We start from the raw sequence: 16,867 nt of genomic DNA, 5'->3' as shown, positions 1-16,867 counted from the left end.
CACCTTGCCTCGAGCTGACTGATCAACTTGCAATACTTGGTCACACTGACCTGAATAGCGTGCCAGCAATACGACAACGACCTCACGTTTGCGTGGTCGCATGATGTACACGTCGTAGGGCACAATGTGCTTTCTTGGGTGAAACTTTTCATGCACTTGCTCCCAGAAGGGCGGCCCTCTGGTCCTGCCTATGAAATCCATGGATACGGCCAGCCTTGCATCGCACAACAACTCATCCTCCATGATCGAGTAGCTCACCATCCTTCGTACTCCAAAAAACGATATAGCGTTTGAAAATAAACTCAATGACATTTGACCGAACACCTGCCCGACGTGGTGTCCACCATGGAGGTCGTCTACTGGGGCGGAGTGTACCTAGGTACAAATGGCTCCAGGGCTGAAAGCTACGTCGGAACGGCGAGCGAGCGCGTCGGTGCTTGTTGCGGACGTCCAGCAATGACTCTGTGGCGGCCGGAGACGAACATCAGCGGCGGCGGAGGTGGAGGGTGCATATGCAAAGCAAGAGGAAGAAGGGGCGGAGTGGAAGGAAATGGAACCGGGAGGGGGGTTTGGGTGGGCCGGGGGTGTCGGAGTCCTACGTTTTGGATGTCCGGACTCCTAGAAACCTCACACGCTTTTGTCTCTAATTTGCGGAAGAAATTATGTCCGAACGCCGCACGGATCGATATAGGTCGGCATTGAGTGGTTCCGCGGTTCAAAGACTACGTAGTGTGTAGTCCGAACGGTTGCGGAAGGTTTACGAATCGGCCTTGAAAATGCCCTTGCCAGCGACTACATTTTCTTGTATGATACCCTCCAGTGAAAAGAACATGAATGATGGCCACAAGCCCGTCCCTCTTTTCACCGGTGTCCGGAGCTCGACCCCGTCTAGTAGTACGCCACAGTGGTAGTAGTAGTAGCAACTTTGTAGGTAAGCACAGCATTGCACAGCTACGTACTAGCTAGAGTACTTAGTTAGAAACCTTGTAGGTAAGCAGAACTGGCATGGTACGGCACACGCCAAGATTGGAAGCCGTACAGGTAGTATACGTGTAGGTGAACGCACATGGCGTACGCCGTACTTTGTGCGCGCCCGATATTAAAGTTTGCGACCGCGCCTGCCTCCCAGCCAGCTACCGGGGGTATGCATACATACATGCAGCCAGCCATGGGTGGCCACTGACTGACAGTGTCGACTCGGCATATATAACAGCTGCTTAGAGGAGCTGGGCTCCGAGATGCGATGCAGCCTGTACAGTGCCCCCACAACCGCACCACCCCGCCCTCGTCCTCGTCCTCGTCCCCGTCTCTTCTTCTTCCTCTCGTCTAGTGTTGGCTTCTGGCTTTGGCCTTGGCTAGCTGAGGCTGAGCTTCTCCCTCCCTCCCTTCCTTCCTTCCCTTTGAAGACCAAGAACTTGAAGGTAGCTGGGCTGCGGGTCTGGCAATGCCGCCACCCAGGGCGAGCCGGCCGGCAGGGTGCAACGGCGGATCTATGCTACGGCTGCTCGCCGTCGCCTCCCTCTGCTTCGGTTGCTTCGTCGTCGGGCGCTGGGGGAGCGGCGTGCTCCGGCCGGGTAAGCGATGAGCTGAGCTAGCGCGCGGGTGTGCGTTCCGTTCCCTTGTGGGGTGTTCGTTCTTTCCTCCTCTTTGTTTCTTTCATCCTCTTTGTTTCTGAAAGTGCTAGCTCAGTTTACAGATCTGAGAAAAGAGAGTGTATAGAGGTCGATGTGTATCATGCACTACATCACCTTCTTTTTTTTTGCTATATATACACTCGTGTGTACTGCACTCTCCGTTTATATTCTGATGATGCGAGGGGCTGTTCTGTTGTTAACTTGATTCACTTTCATCTCACTAAACAGATTCCGGGAGGACGGCAGGAGCAGCGATCTACGCCGGTGATCTGGTGAGTTTGATCCATCTTCTTGTGTCGAGTGTATTATAAGCTCTAGAGTGTTCCCGTGCTAGCTTAGCTTCTCCGTTCATGTAAGAAATTCACCACGCGTCTCATCTCATGTCTGTGGAGAGGAAAGCAAACAAAGATGCCATCCATCCTAGCTAGATGTCGCAAGTTTTCATGTTTGGCTTCGGCCGATGCATCTGACAAAGGCACAAAGCCAAATCACACGATTGCGATGACTTGCGCAACGATAATCCACTTGGATGCGTCGAAATTAAGGACGCGGACCTTGGCTAGCTAGGGCCAGCGCCGCCGTCTCGTCGGCGTCGCTCGCTGGTCCCGTCGCCGGCCGCGGACAGCGACCGCCAGCCAGCCAGCTCACGGCGGCGTACGGCGCACCTGCTAGCTAGCTCCCGACAGGCCTTCCACGGCGCGCGGCGGGGACCAGACGTCGGCGAGGTAGCGACCAGACGTCGTCGCTGCCCGTACGTACAACTTTTGCATAGCAGCACATTAACGCCGCGCGCACGGCCGGGCGCTCGGACCACACGCGCACGTACGAGTAGGAGCTTGATTGATTGCGCGGACGCGATACTTTCACTCGTGAGCTAACGAGCAGTTTTCATTGGTGTCGCAGGAGGGCTACCGCCATGGGGGCGGCAGGCGGCGGCTGCTGGCCGGGGGCCCCGGCCCCGGGTCGCACCCGCCGCGGTGCACGTCCAAGTGCGGCAGCTGCAGACCGTGCGTGCCCGTGCACGTGTCCGTGCCGCCCGGCGTGCTGGTCACCACGGAGTACTACCCGGTGGCGTGGCGCTGCAAGTGCCGCGACCGCCTCTACATGCCGTGACCACCGGCCGCCGCCACATGCAGCCCGCGCGCGTCGGTGGCCTCGGTCGAACGTCCGGCGGCAGGAAGAAGATGCGGCATGTAGCGCCCGCCGCCCGGGCCGGCCGCCGAGTGTACGCGGCCGCATACGTGCGTACTGTGCCCGTGCCGTACAGGGGCGCGCACCGTCAGTGTACATGTATGGCAGTGAGTGACAGACATGGGTGGTGCTGGAGTGATGGATGCACGTGGTGGGCTACCGTGGCATGGCAGGGCCGGGCCGGCCTGCATGTGTAGCCGTGGACGGTGCTGCTGTGCCCTGGAGGAGCGTGGACGTGGTGTGGCAGCCCCGGCGCCATGGACCTACCGGGGGCGGTGGCGCAGGCAGGCAGCTCCCCCAGGCGCCTTGGCCTCTTTGCATGATTTTCGTGCGTGCCATTCAGTCATTCTTAGGCACTGAAATATACTACCTCATGGCATTTTTCTTTTCTCTCATCTTAGTAGGAGTATTTCGCTATTTTTGTGTTGCGTCCATCCATCATCACCTTTTTGTGCGGGGACATCCTTCAACAATTCTACTACAGTGTACGTAATAATAATACTGATCAATTATAACGTGATGTACTTGGGGAAGACGACGAGGCTCGTCAACAGCGCGATTGCAGTGTTTCCGACTTCATTTATTCTTGTCTGGGACGACATGCATGTCCTGAAGCGGCCAGCGATTCATGTGCCCACACTGTGCGTGCATCCATCTTGAAACCTTGGGAAACAAAAAAAAAAAGATATCCTGGAACATCTTGCCAAGTGCCCCAAGCAGCAAAATAAGAAAAGGTTGTTTTAGCTAAACAAAATTGAGTGTCAACACAGTGCTAAACATAACCAGATTATGGAAATCCTTACTATTTAGCTTTCAATTTTTTCCTGTTTTAACCCAGATGTACCTTGCGTTAGATTTTACGGTTTTGCTATTTCACATCTAGATGTGTGTTATGTTATGCTTTAAATTCAAGTATAAAGAGAAATGCTAACTTCTGACGAGCGAGCGGACTTAGGCCCGTCGCCGGTAGGCTTGGGCTGGGGATTTATTACAACGGATCAGTACTAACCTAGGTTATCTGTGTTATATATACCTCTTGTAAGCCACTGCACAGGATGCGTTGATCAGTTGTAAATCTCAGGCGTTTGTAACCTCCTTCGATGTAGTGAAGTTTGGTTGGCTGGCGCCGTGGTTTTTCTCCTTCGTGTTCAAGCGGGTTTCTTCGATCACGTGTCGTATCTCTAACAATGTGAAATACTTATCTCACGTCTAATTTCTAAGCCATTCGATGAAAAACTTTAAGATTTATGCTCTTTTAAATTGTGGGCTCGCTTTGTTTCTTAACGTCGCTGTCTTGCTGTCCCGTAGGCTACGTTTTTTTAGACAATGTAGGCTACATTATAGGGAAAATCCTATATGACGCATTCTACGTCACGATGTCGACCTTTCGCACAGGGAGGTCGCGATCTAGCGTTGAGATGGGCCGGCCCGTTCATGTGTTCTTCGTTCCCGGTTTCGGGACGCTTCTAGGAGGTTCCAGCCGGTCTTTTCCAGTTTTAGGAATCTTCTAGAAGGTTCCTAAACCGGGTTATTTATTTACTTTTTTGTTTTGTTTTCGTTTTTCATTTTTTCCTGTTTCATTTTTTCCTTTTTCTGTTCTTCTTTGTTTCCTTTTCAGTTTAATTTTCAATAAATTCAGAATTTCATAATTTGTTTGGAATTTCAAATTTAGTACAAAATTTCAATCAATGTTCGGCAAATTTGAATTTTGATCATGTTATCTAAATAAATGATAAATTTTTTAAAAAGTTCACATTTTCAAAAGTTTGTTCACATATAGAAAAATTGTTTCTATTAATACAAAAAATGTTCAAGTTTCAAAATTTGTTCGCATTTTTAAAAAATTCAGATTTTCAAATTTTTGTTCACACTTTGAAATTTTGTTTCTAATAATTTAAAAAATGTTCGTGTTTCAAAACTTGTTCGCATTTTCAAAAAATGTTCACATTTTCAAACGCTGTTTCCATTAATTCAAAAAATGTTTGAGTTTCAAAAAAATTTCATATTTTCCAAATTTTGTTCACATTTGAAATCTTGTTTAAATTCATTCAAAAAATGTTCGAGTTTCAAATCTTGTTCGCATTTTCGAAAAATGTTCACAATTCGAAATAATGTTTGCATTGCCAAATTTTTTTCAGAGTTACAACAAATGTTCCCTTTCTCAAAAATTGTTCACAGATCCAAAAATATGTTCGCTTTCTTCAAATTTTGTTCCAAGTTTCATAAAACGTTCGCTTTTTCTATTTTTCGTTTAAATTTTTATGAAATGTTCTTGTTTTTCAACATTACAAAAAAACTTTGCTGTTTTTCAAAAAATTGTTCACAGGTCAAAAAATGTTCAACATTTTAAAATAATTATTTGCTATTTTTGTAATTGTCCGCGTTCAAAAAAAGATACAGGGTTTGAAAACGAACTGCGTTTTTCCTGCAAAAAAAAAGAATGAACTGCGTTCGAACTTCTGTAAAAGTTTAGATCTGTTGTAGATTATGTTCTTATAGTGTTTGCTACTTAACAGTTTGAAAGAACGTGTAGTGGTGCAATGGCTAGCGCACGCGGGTACTAATTGGGAGTCTTGAGTTCGATTCTCCAGCCACCCTCAGTTTTTTAGGTTACTTTTTATGGGCTGCTCCATGCGTTCTTTTCTTTTTTTCGTTTCTTTTTTTCTATTTCGTTATTTTTTAAATTATAAACATTTGTTCATGTTTTCGTTTTCTATTTATATTTTCTATTTTCTCCCTTTTTCTTATTTTTTTTATATTTTTTATTCGTTCACTAGCAATGTGGCCGTGCGTTGCAACGGATCCAAAGTAGAATAATACTTGTTCACAAACTTTAAAGAAAACGCTCTAGTTTTGATATACATATATCACAAAAAAAAATATTTCACTCAAAATATATTCCTCGAGCTGTTTTGATGAGGTAGGGGAGGGATGTGGTTGGTTTCAAGATATTAAAGGATATATCACAAGTTTGAAAGAACGTCTAGTGGTGCAATGGCTAGCGCACGCGGATACTAATTGGGAGTCTTGAGTTCGATTCTCCAGCCACCCTCAGTTTTTTAGGTTACTTTTTATGGGCTGCTCCATGCGTTCTTTTCTTTTTTTCGTTTCTTTTTTTCTGTTTCGTTATTTTTTAAATTATAAACACTTTGTTCATGTTTTCGTTTTCTATTTATATTTTCTATTTTCTCCCTTTTTCTTATTTTTTTTATATTTTTTATTCGTTCACTAGCAATGTGGCCGTGCGTTGCAACGGATCCAAAGTAGAATAATACTTGTTCACAAACTTTAAAGAAAACGCTCTAGTTTTGATATACATATATCACAAAAAAATATTATATTTCACTCAAAATATATTCCTTGAGCTGTTTTGATGAGGTAGGGGAGGGATGAGGTAGGGGAGGGATGTGCGTTGCAACGGATCCAAAGTAGAATAATACTTGTTCACAAACTTTAAAGAAAACGCTCTAGTTTTGATATACATATATCACAAAAAAAAATTATATTTCACTCAAAATATATTCCTCGAGCTGTTTTGATGAGGTAGGGGAGGGATGTGGTTGGTTTCAAGATATTAAGGGATTTTCTGCAAATTGGAGCAGAGAAGTGGCCAATTGTTGCAAAAATGCCACAACTTACCTCACAGTCGTTAAATGCAGATCTAATGGTCAGAAATGACGGATGGCAGACACACCATCATCACCAACTGAGTCTTTTATATGAGTAGAGATTATTTATTTTAAATTCACTAAAAAATCACATTGTCATCTTTTCGGTTTAAATGTCCTGCAAATCTTGATCACATATTATTTTGTCGCCGCATCCCGTGTAGCTTCATGCGTCTAGTGTTTACTTGTCGACATGCTTGGGTGTGCGTCTTTTGTTAGGCCGTTTTTACGGCGCGATCTATGGGCCAATTTCGAATTGTTTTTACTAATTCTCATCTAGATAAGAGTTAACAATGTCTAATCTAACTCATATACTGTTAGATGTATATGCTTATGAGTCGCACTTGTTGTGGTTCTGATGTGTTTTTCGCTCGCCCCTTGTGAAGTAGTGAGGCCCGGTGTGACATTTTTAGTGGGTTTTTTGTTTTGTGTATTAGCTTTATTCTGTGGGTTGTATCTTTTCTGTGGAGGGTCACCCGTATTTTTATTTTCTGATTTGCTAAATCTCATCTAGATGAGATTTAGTGATGTCTCATATAAGTCTATAGTCATCCGATTTGTTTAATGTTCGCACAAACTCGATCATGTGCGCCTCGTGTCAGCTCGTTCTTTTTTGCCATGTGTCCTCTTGTCCCATTTTATTTTGTGTTGGCCTATTCTAGTGTTTGGGAGGCGCGACCTATTTCTTTCTTGTTTGTTTTTGCTGTGCGTTTTTTTGGCTTGGTGGACCATTTGTAAAGTCCACCCTCGACTTGCAAATGGATTCGTAGTTGTCCTAGTTGCAAGTTCACCCTCGACTTACAACTGGCCATGTGTTTTGTTTTTCATCCTAATTGCAAATCCATGCTCGACTCGCAACTGGGCTCGTAGTTTGTTATTTTCCTAGTTGCAAGTACACCCTTAACTCCCGAATAGTATTGTAGTTTTGTGTAGTTGTCCCAGTTGCAAGTCCGCCCTTGACTCGCAACTAGGCCTGTAGTTTGTTTCATCCCAGTTGCAAGTTCACCCTTTACTCAAAACTAGGCTCGTAGTTTTGTAGTTGTCCCACTTGCAAGTTTGCCCCCGACTCCCAACTGGGTCCATAGTATTGATGTTAGTTTTGTTTAGTTGTCCGATTGCAATTCCACCCTTGACTCGCAACTCGTATCGTAGTTTTGTTTAGTTGTTCTAGTTACAAGTCCACCCTCAAGTCGTGACTAGGCCCGTAGTTTGTTTCATCCTAGTTGCAAGCCCACCCTTCACTTGCAACTCGACCTATGTTTTATTTTTCATCTCATTTGCAGGTCCACCCTTGACTCACAACTGGGATTGTAGTTTGAATTAATCCCACTTGCAAGTCGTTCTTGAATCGCAACTGGGCCCGTAGTTTTATAGTTATCTCAATTGTAAGTCCACCCTCAACTTGTAAATGGAGCATGTGTTTTTGTTTTTCGTCAGAGTTGCAAGTCCACCCTTGACTCGCAACCAGGCTCATAGTTTGTTTCATCCTAACTGCAAGTCGACCCTTGACTTGCAATGGGACCCGTAGTTTCGTAGTTGTCCTAGTTACAAGTCCGCCCTTGACTCACAACTGGGTGTGTGTTTTGTTTTCATCCCAGTTGCAAGTCCACACTTGACTCGCAACTAGGCTTGTAGTTTTTTAATGTGTCAGTTGTAAGTTCACCCTCGACTCGCAAATGGTATCGTAGTTTTGTGTAGTTGTCCAAGTTGTAAGTCCATCCATGACTCACAACTAGGCCCATAATTTGTATTATGCTAGTTGCAAGTCCACCCTTGACTCACAACTGGGCTCGCAGTTTCCTAGTTGACCCAGTTGCAAGTCAAACCATCGACTTACAATAGGGCCCATAGTTTCGTTATTGTCCCAGTTGTTCATTGTTTTGTGTAGTTGTCTCAGTTGCAAGACCACCCTCGACTCGCAACGCATATAGTAGTTTTCTGCAGTTACCCCAGTTGCAAGTACACCCTCGACTCACAAATAGGCCCGTAGTTTGTTTCATCTTAGTTGCAAGCCCACTCTCGACTCGCAACTCGACATATGTTTTATTTTTCATCATAGTTGCAGGTCCACACTTGACTCACAACTGGGCCTATAGTTTATTTCATCCCAGTTGCAAGTCGACCCTTGACTCGCAACTAGCCTCGTAGTTTTATAGTTGTCTCAGTTGCATGTCAACCCTCGACTCGCAACTGGGCTCGTAGTTGTCCCAGTTGCAAGCCCACCCTTGACTTGCAATTGGAGCCCGTGTTTTCATTTTTCATCACAGTTGCAAGTCCACCCTTGACTCTCAACTAGGCCCATAGTAGAAACATTATTTTTCTTGTTACGATGATTTTCCACTTCACTCTGAAATTCCTTGAACTTTTCAAATGTTTCAGGCTTGTGTTTCATTAAGTAAATATAGCCATATCTACTCAAGTCATCCATGAAGGTAAGAAAATAACGATATCCACCATGTGCTTCAACACTCTTCGGACTGCATACATCGGTATGTATTATTTTCAATAAGTCACTTGCCCGATCCATTATACTGGAAAAGGGGGTTTAGTCATCTTGCCCATGAGGCATGGTCACATGTTTTAAATGATTCATAATCAAGTGATTCCAAAAGTCCATCAGCATGGAGCTTCTTGATGCGCTTTGCACCAATATGACCTAAGAGGCAATGCCACAAGTATGTGGTACTATGATCATTAATTTTGCATCTTTTGGCATCAATATTATTGATTCGTCCATTTGCATCATGTTTTCCTACTGTTATTTATATTGTTTTTATGTATAATAATGCCTTTTGGAGTAATTCTAATGCCTTTTCTCTCATAATATGCAAGGTTCACACAAAGAGGGAGAATACCGGCAGCTGGAATTCTGGACCTGAAAAAGCTACGTCAGGCTACCTATTCTGCACAACTCCAAATGAGCTGAAACTTCACGGAGATTTTTTATGGAATATATAAGAATTATTGGACTAAATAACTACCAGAGGAGGCCCACCAGGTGGTCACAACCCACCTGGGCGCGCGAAGCCCAGGCGCGCCCTTGGCCCACCTCCGGTGCCCCTCTTCTGGTATATAAGTCATTATGACCTATAAAAAAATAAGGAGAGGACTTTCGGAATGAAGCGCCGCCATCTCGAGGCGGAACTTGGGCAGGAGCACTTTTGCCATCCGGCGGAGCGATTCCGCCGGGGGAACTTCCCTCCCAGAGGGGGAAATCATCGTCGTCATCATCACCAACAACTCTCCCATCTTGGGGAGCGCAATCTCCATCAACAGCTTCAACAACACCATCTCCTCTCAAACCCTAGTTCATGTCTTGTGTTCAATCCTTGTACCGGAACCTTAGATTGGTGCTTGTGGGTGACTAGTAGTGTGGATTACATCTTTTAGTTGATTACTATATGGTTTATTTGGTGGAAGATTATATGTTCAGATCCATTATGCTATTTAATACCCCTCCGATCTTGAGCATGATTATCATTTGTGAGTAGTTACTTTTGTTCTTGAGGTCACGGGAGAAATCTTGTTGCAAGTAATCATGTGAACTTGATATGTGTTCGATATTTTGATGGTATGCATGTTGTGATTCCCTTAGTGGTGTCATGTGAACGCCGACTACATGGCACTTTACCATATTTGGGCCTAAGGGAATGCATTGTGGAGTAGTTATTAGATGATGGGTTGCGAGAGTGACAGAAGCTTAAACCCTAGTTTATGCGCTACTTCGTAAGGGACTGATTTGGATCCAAAAGTTTAATGCTATGGTTAGATTTATTCTTAATACTGTTCTCGTAGTTGCGGATGCTTGCGAGTGGGTTAATCATAAGTAGGAGGTTTGTTCAAGTAAGTACAACACCTAAGCACCGGTCCACCCACATATCGAATTATCAAAGTAGCGAACACAAATAAAACCAACATGATGACTAGATGAAATTCCCGTGTACCCTCAAGAACGCTTTGCTTATCATAAGAGACCGTTTTGGCCTGTCCTTTGCCTCAAAAGGACTGGGCTACCTTGTTGCACTGTTGTTACCGTTACCGATACTTGCTCGTTACAAAGTATCTTGCTATCAAACTACTCGTTACTTATAATTTCAGTGCTTGCAAAGAATACCTTGCTGAAAACTACTTGTCATTTCCTTCTGCTCCTCGTTGGGTTCGACATTCTTACTTATCGAAAGGACTATGATTGATCCCCTATAATTGTGGGTCATCAAGGCTCTTTTTTGGCACCGTTGCCGGGGAGTGAAGCGCTCTTGGTAAGTGGAAATCAGTAAGGAAAAATTATTACTATGTGCTGAAATGTATTGCCACTTGTTACTATGGAGAACAATCCTTTGAGGGGTTTGTTTAGGGTATCTTCACCTCGACCGAAACCACAATTAGTTACCCCTCAACCTACTGCACCTACTGAAAATATTGGTTATAAAATTCCTTCGGGTATGATAGAACAACTGCTAGCTAATCCGTGTGCAGGAGATGGAACCGAACATCCTGATATGCACTTGATATATCTGGATGAAATTTGTGGATTATTTAAGCTTGCATAATACCCGGAGATGAAGCTATGAAGAAGGTTTTCCCTTTATCTTTGAAGGAAAAAGCATTGGCATGGTATAGGCTATGCGATGATATTGGATCTTGGAATTGGAATCGATTGAAATTGGAATTTCACCAAAAAAAATTATCCTATGCATCTAGTTCATCGTGATCGAAATTACATATATCATTTTTGGCCTCGTGAAGGATAAATTATCGCTCTAGCTTGGGTAAGGCTTAAGTCAATGTTATATTCATGCCCCAATCATGAGCTCTCAAGAGAAATAATTGTTCAGAATTTTTATGCTCGGCTTTCTCGTGATGATCAATCCATGCTTGATACTTCTTGTACTGGTTCCTTTATGAAGAAGACTATCAAATTCAGGTGGGATCTTTTAGAAAGAATTAAATGCAACTCTGAAGATTGGGAACTCGACGAAGGTAAAGAGTCAGGTATTAAGCTTAAGTACGATTGTGTTAAATCTTTTATGAATACCGGTGCTTTTCAAAAGTTTAGCACTAAATATGGACTTGACTCTGAGATAGTAGCCTCCTTTTGTGAATCATTTCCTACTCATGTTGATCTCCCTAAAGAGAAGTGGTTTAAATATCACCCACCTATTAAAGAAGAAATTAAAGAGCCAGTAATAGCTAAAGATGAAACTATTATTTATGATGTTGATCAAGTTGTTCCTGCTGCTTATATTGAAAAACAACCTTTCCCTGTTAGGATAAAGGAACATGCTAAGGTTGCAACTGTGGTCAATAAAAGTTATATAAGAGCACCTAAACCTGCTGAAAAAATCAAAGTAGAACCTAGTGTTGCTATGGTTACAGATCTCTTGGTAGAAAATATAGATGGGCATGTTATTTACTTCTGTGATGAAGCTGCTAGAATTGCCAAACCCGATGAAAAGGATAAACATAGACCTGTTGTTAGCACGCCTGTTGTCTCAGTCAAAATAGGAGATCACTGTTATCATGGTTTATGTGATTTAGGTGCTAGCGTGAGTGATATTCCTTTTACCTTATATCAGGAAATTATGAATGATATAGCACCCGCTAAAATAGAAGATATAGATGTTACTATTAAACTTGCTAATAGAGACACCATCACACCACTTGGGATTGTTAGAGATGTTGAAGTCTTGTGTGGGAAAATAAAATATCCTACTGATTTTCTTGTTCTTGGTTCCCCACAAGATGATTTTTGTCCCATTATCTTTGGCAGACCTTTCTTGAACACCGTTAAAGCTAAAATAGATTGTAAGAAACAAACCGTCCGTGTTAGTTTTGGTGATGAGTCTCATGAGTTTAATTTTTTTAAGTTTAGTAGAAAGCATCATAAGAAAGAATTGCCTAGTAAGGATGAAATAATTGGTCTTGCTTCTATTGCCGTGCCTCCTACTGATCCACTAGAACAATATTTGCTAGACCATGAAAATGATATGCACATGCATGAAAGAAATGAGATAGATAAAAATTTCTTTGAACAACAACCTTTGCTTAAACACGATTTGCCTCTTGAAACTCTAGGAGGTCCTCCTCCACCTAAAGGTGATCCTGTGTTTGAATTAAAACAATTGCCAGACACTTTGAAATATGCTTATCTTGATGAAAAGAAGATATCCTGTTATTATTAGTGCTAACCTTTCAGAACATGAAGAAGAAAGATTATTGAAAGTTCTAAGGAAGCACCGAGCTGCTATTGGATATACTCTTGACGATTTAAAGGACATTAGTCCCACTTTATGTCAGCACAAGTTAATATGGAAGCTGATGCTAAACCCGTTGTTGACCACCAACGTCGGTTAAATCCGAAGATGAAGGAAGTGGTAAGAACAGAAATATTAAAACTTCTGGAAGCAGGTATAATCTATCCTATAGCTGATAGTAGATGGGTAAGTCCTGTTCATTGTGTCCCTAAGAAATGAGGTATTGCTGTTGTTCCTAATGATAAGAATGAACTTATTCCACAAAGAATTATTACAGGCTATAGAACGGTAATTGATTTTAGAAAATTAAACAAAGCAACTAGAAAAGATCATTACCCTCTACCTTTTATTGATCAAATGCTAGAAAGATTATCTAAGCACACACATTTTTGCTTCCTTGATGGATACTCTGGCTTTTCACAAATACTTGTTTCTCAACCTGATCAAGAAAAGACCACTTTCACTTGTCCCTTTGGAACTTATGCTTATAGACGTATGCCTTTCAGTTTATGCAATGCACCTGCTACCTTTCAAAGATGTATGGCTGCTATATTCTCTGACTTTTGTGAAAGCATTGTTGAGGTTTTCATGGATGACTTCTCCGTTTATGGGAAGTCTTTTGATGATTGTTTAAGTAATCTTGATCGAGTTTCGCAGAGATACGAGCAAACAAATCTTGTCTTGAACTGGGAGAAGTGCCACTTTATGGTTAATGAAGGTATTGTTTTGGGCCATAAAATTTCTGAAAGAGGTATTGAAGTGGACAAAGCTAAGGTTGATGCAATTGAGAAAATGCCATGTCCTAAAGATATCAAAGGTATTCGTAGTTTCTTAGGTCATGCTGCTTTCTATAGGAGATTTATCAAAGACTTTTCTAAAATTTCTAGGCCCCTCACAAATCTTTTGCAAAAGGATGTTGCTTTTGTTTTTGATGATGATTGTTTAGAAGCCTTTGAAACACTCAAGAAAGCCTTAATTTCTGCACCTATTGTTCAACCACCTGACTGGAACTTGCCTTTTGAAATTATGTGTGATGCTAGTGAATATGATGTTGGTGCTGTTCTAGGACAAAGAGTTGATAAGAAACTAAATGTTATTCATTATGCTAGTAAAACTCTAGACAGGGCTCAACGAAATTATGCTACTGCTGAAAAATAATTTCTAGCAGTGTTGTTTGCTTGTGATAAATTTAGGTCTTACATTGTTGATTCAAAAGTAATTGTTCACACCGATCATGCTGCTATAAAATATCTTATGGAAAAGAAAGATGCTAAACCTAGACTTATTCGATGGGTTCTCTTGCTACAAGAATTTGATTTACATATAACTGATAGAAAAGGAGCAGAGAACCCCGTAGCTGATAACTTGTCTAGGCTTGAAAATGTGATTGATGACCCACTACCTATTGATGATAGTTTTCCTGATGAGCAGTTAGCTGCAATAAATGTTTCTCATAACACTCCTTGGTATGCTGACTATGCTAATTACATTGTTGCTAAATATTTACCACCTAGCTTTACATACCAACAAAAGAAAAAATTCTTTTATGATTTAAGACACTACTTTTGGGATGACCCACATCTTTATAAAGAAGGAGTAGATGGTATTATTAGACGTTGTGTACCTGAGCATGAACAGGGACAAATCCTACGGAAATGTCACTCCGAAGTTTATGGAGGGCATCATGCTGGAGACAGAACTGCTCACATGGTATTGCAGTCTGGATTTTATTGGCCTACTCTCTTCACGGATGCCTGTAAGTTCGTCTTATCTTGTGATGAATGTCAAAGAATAGGTAATATCGGTAAGCTTCAAGAAATTCCTATGAATTATTCACTTGCTGTTGAACCATTTAATGTTTGGGGATTTGATTACATGGGACCTTTTCCCTCCTCTAATGGGTATACACATATTTTGGTTGCGGTTGATTATGTTACTAAATGGGTAGAAGCTATTCCAACCAGTAGTGCTGATCACAATACCTCTATTAAAATGCTTAAGGAAGTTATTTTCCCAAGGTTTGGAGTCCCTAGATATTTAATGACTGATGGTGATTCACACTTTATTCATGGTGCTTTCCATAAAATGCTTGCCAAATATGATGTTAACCATAGAATTGCATCACCCTATCATCCTCAGTCTAGTGGTTAAGTTGAACTTAGCAATAGAGAAATAAAATTTATTTTGCAGAAAACTGTCAATAGGTCCCGGAAGAATTGGTCTAAGAAATTAGATGATGCACTTTGGGCTTATAGAACAGCATACAAAAATCCTATGGGTATGTCTCCTTATAAAATGGTTTATGGAAAAGCTTGTCATTTGCCTCTTGAGTTAGAACATAAAGCATATTGGGCAATTAAAGAACTCAACTATGATTTCAAACTTGCCGGTGAAAAGAGGTTATTTGATATTAGCTCATTAGATGAATGGAGAACCCAAGCTTATGAAAATGCCAAATTATTTAAAGAAAAGTTAAAAGATGGCATGATAAAAGAATCCAAAAGCGTGAGTTCAAAGTTGGAGAATATGTTCTTTTGCACAACTCTCGTTTCAAATTCTTTGCAGGAAAACTCCTCTCCAAATGGGAAGGACCCTATGCTATCGAGGAGGTTTATCGGTTTGGAGCTACCAAGATAAATAATGCTGAAGGTACTAACCCGAAGGTTGTTAATGGGCAACGAATAAAACATTATATCTCAGGTATGCCCATTAATATTGAAAGTAATATTATCCAAACTATGACACCGGAAGAACACTTAAAAGAGTCCTCCCGGAACACTCCAGAATCGTGAAAAAGAGGAGGTGCGTGATACGATAAGTAAACGGACTCCGAAAAATCTGCAAAAATATTTTTTGTCAGTTTTGGAATATAAAAAAAATTAGGAAAATAAGAAACTACCGAAAAAGTGACCCAGGTGGGCACAAGACACAAGGGCGCGCCAGGCTTGCCACACGCGCCCAGGTGGGTTGTGCCCACCTCGGGTACCTTTCAGACTCCGTTTTTCTACCGTTTGCTTGTTTCCCAAGATAAAAAATCTTTATATACCACCCGAACCTATTGATCACCGTATCACAGAGAAATCTTCTGTTTTCTATTCTTGCTGTTTTCGGTCAGATTTGTTAAGCCAAGGCATCATGTCTTCTTGTTGGGGAACGTAGTATTTAAAAAAAATCCTATGAACACGCAAGATCTATCTAGGAGAAGCATAGCAACGAGCGGGGAGAGTGTGTCCACGTACCCTCGTAGACCGAAAGCGGAAGCGTTTAGTAACGTGGTTGATGTAGTCGAACATCTTCGCAATCCAACCGTTCCAAGCACCGAACGTATGACACCTCCGCGTTCAGCACACGTTCAGCTCGATGACGTCCCTCGAGCTCTTGATCCAGTTGAGGATGTGGGAGAGTTCTGTCAGCACGACGGCGTGGCGACGGGGATGATGAAGCTACCGGCGCAAGGCTTCGCCTAAGCACTACGACGATATGACCGAGGTGTGTAACTGTGGAGGGGGGCACCGCACATGGCTAAGACAATTGATCTTGTGTGTTCTAGGGTGCCCCCTTGCCTCCGTATATAAAGGAGGAGAGGGGGAGGCTGGCCAGCCCTGTAGGGCGCGCCAAGGAGAGGAGTCCGACTAGGACTCCAAGTCCTAGTAGGATTCCACTTGGTGGAAGGGGGAAGGAGGAAGGGAGAGGGGGAAGGGAAGGAAATGGGGGCGCCGCCCCCTTCCCCTAGTCCAATTCGGACTACCAAGGGGGGGCACGGCCAGCCCCTTGTGGCCCTTCTATCTCCCCACTAAGGCCCATGAAGGCCCATTAGTTCCCCAGGGGGGTTTGGATAACCCTCCGGCACTCCGATAGTTACCGGGTACCTCTCGGAACTCATCCGGTGTCCGAATAACATCGTCCAATATATCAGTCTTTATGTCTCGACCATTTCGAGACTCCTCGTCATGTCCGTGATCTAATCCGGGACTCTGAACAAACTTCGGTCATCAAATCACATAAACTCATAATACAAATCGTCATCGAACGTTAAGCGTGCGGACCCTACGGGTTCGAGAACTATGTAGACATGACCGAGACACATCTCCGGTCAATAACCAATAGCGTAACCTGGATG

The 16,867-nt window shown here is 42.7% G+C and overlaps 1 protein-coding gene across 1 annotated transcript; it reads left to right on the top strand.

Moving 5' to 3' along the window:
• Window positions 1–1,143: 1,143 nt before the first annotated feature.
• On the top strand, window positions 1,144–3,318 carry LOC123171064 (uncharacterized). Its single transcript, XM_044588728.1, has 3 exons — window positions 1,144–1,574; window positions 1,863–1,906; window positions 2,538–3,318. The coding sequence occupies exons 1-3, from the start codon at window positions 1,445–1,447 to the stop codon at window positions 2,745–2,747; spliced, it is 384 nt and encodes a 127-aa protein (XP_044444663.1). The 5' UTR covers window positions 1,144–1,444; the 3' UTR covers window positions 2,748–3,318.
• The last annotated feature ends 13,549 nt before the right edge of the window (window positions 3,319–16,867 follow it).

The sequence above is a fragment of the Triticum aestivum genome, chromosome 1D, assembly GCF_018294505.1.
Source record: "Triticum aestivum cultivar Chinese Spring chromosome 1D, IWGSC CS RefSeq v2.1, whole genome shotgun sequence".
Classification (NCBI taxonomy): domain Eukaryota; kingdom Viridiplantae; phylum Streptophyta; class Magnoliopsida; order Poales; family Poaceae; genus Triticum; species Triticum aestivum.
This window is presented reverse-complemented; position numbering and strand designations above follow the sequence as displayed.

What these genes read in the sequence shown, in the direction of transcription:
- LOC123171064 (XM_044588728.1), top strand. Translation starts at nt 1,445, where the DNA reads ATGCCGCCACCCAGGGCGAGCCGGCCGGCAGGGTGCAACGGCGGATCT. An exon ending in GAGCGGCGTGCTCCGGCCGG is followed by an intron (nt 1,575 to 1,862) that starts GTAAGCGATGAG and finishes CTCACTAAACAG; the next exon opens with ATTCCGGGAGGACGGCAGGA. An exon ending in CGATCTACGCCGGTGATCTG is followed by an intron (nt 1,907 to 2,537) that starts GTGAGTTTGATC and finishes TTGGTGTCGCAG; the next exon opens with GAGGGCTACCGCCATGGGGG.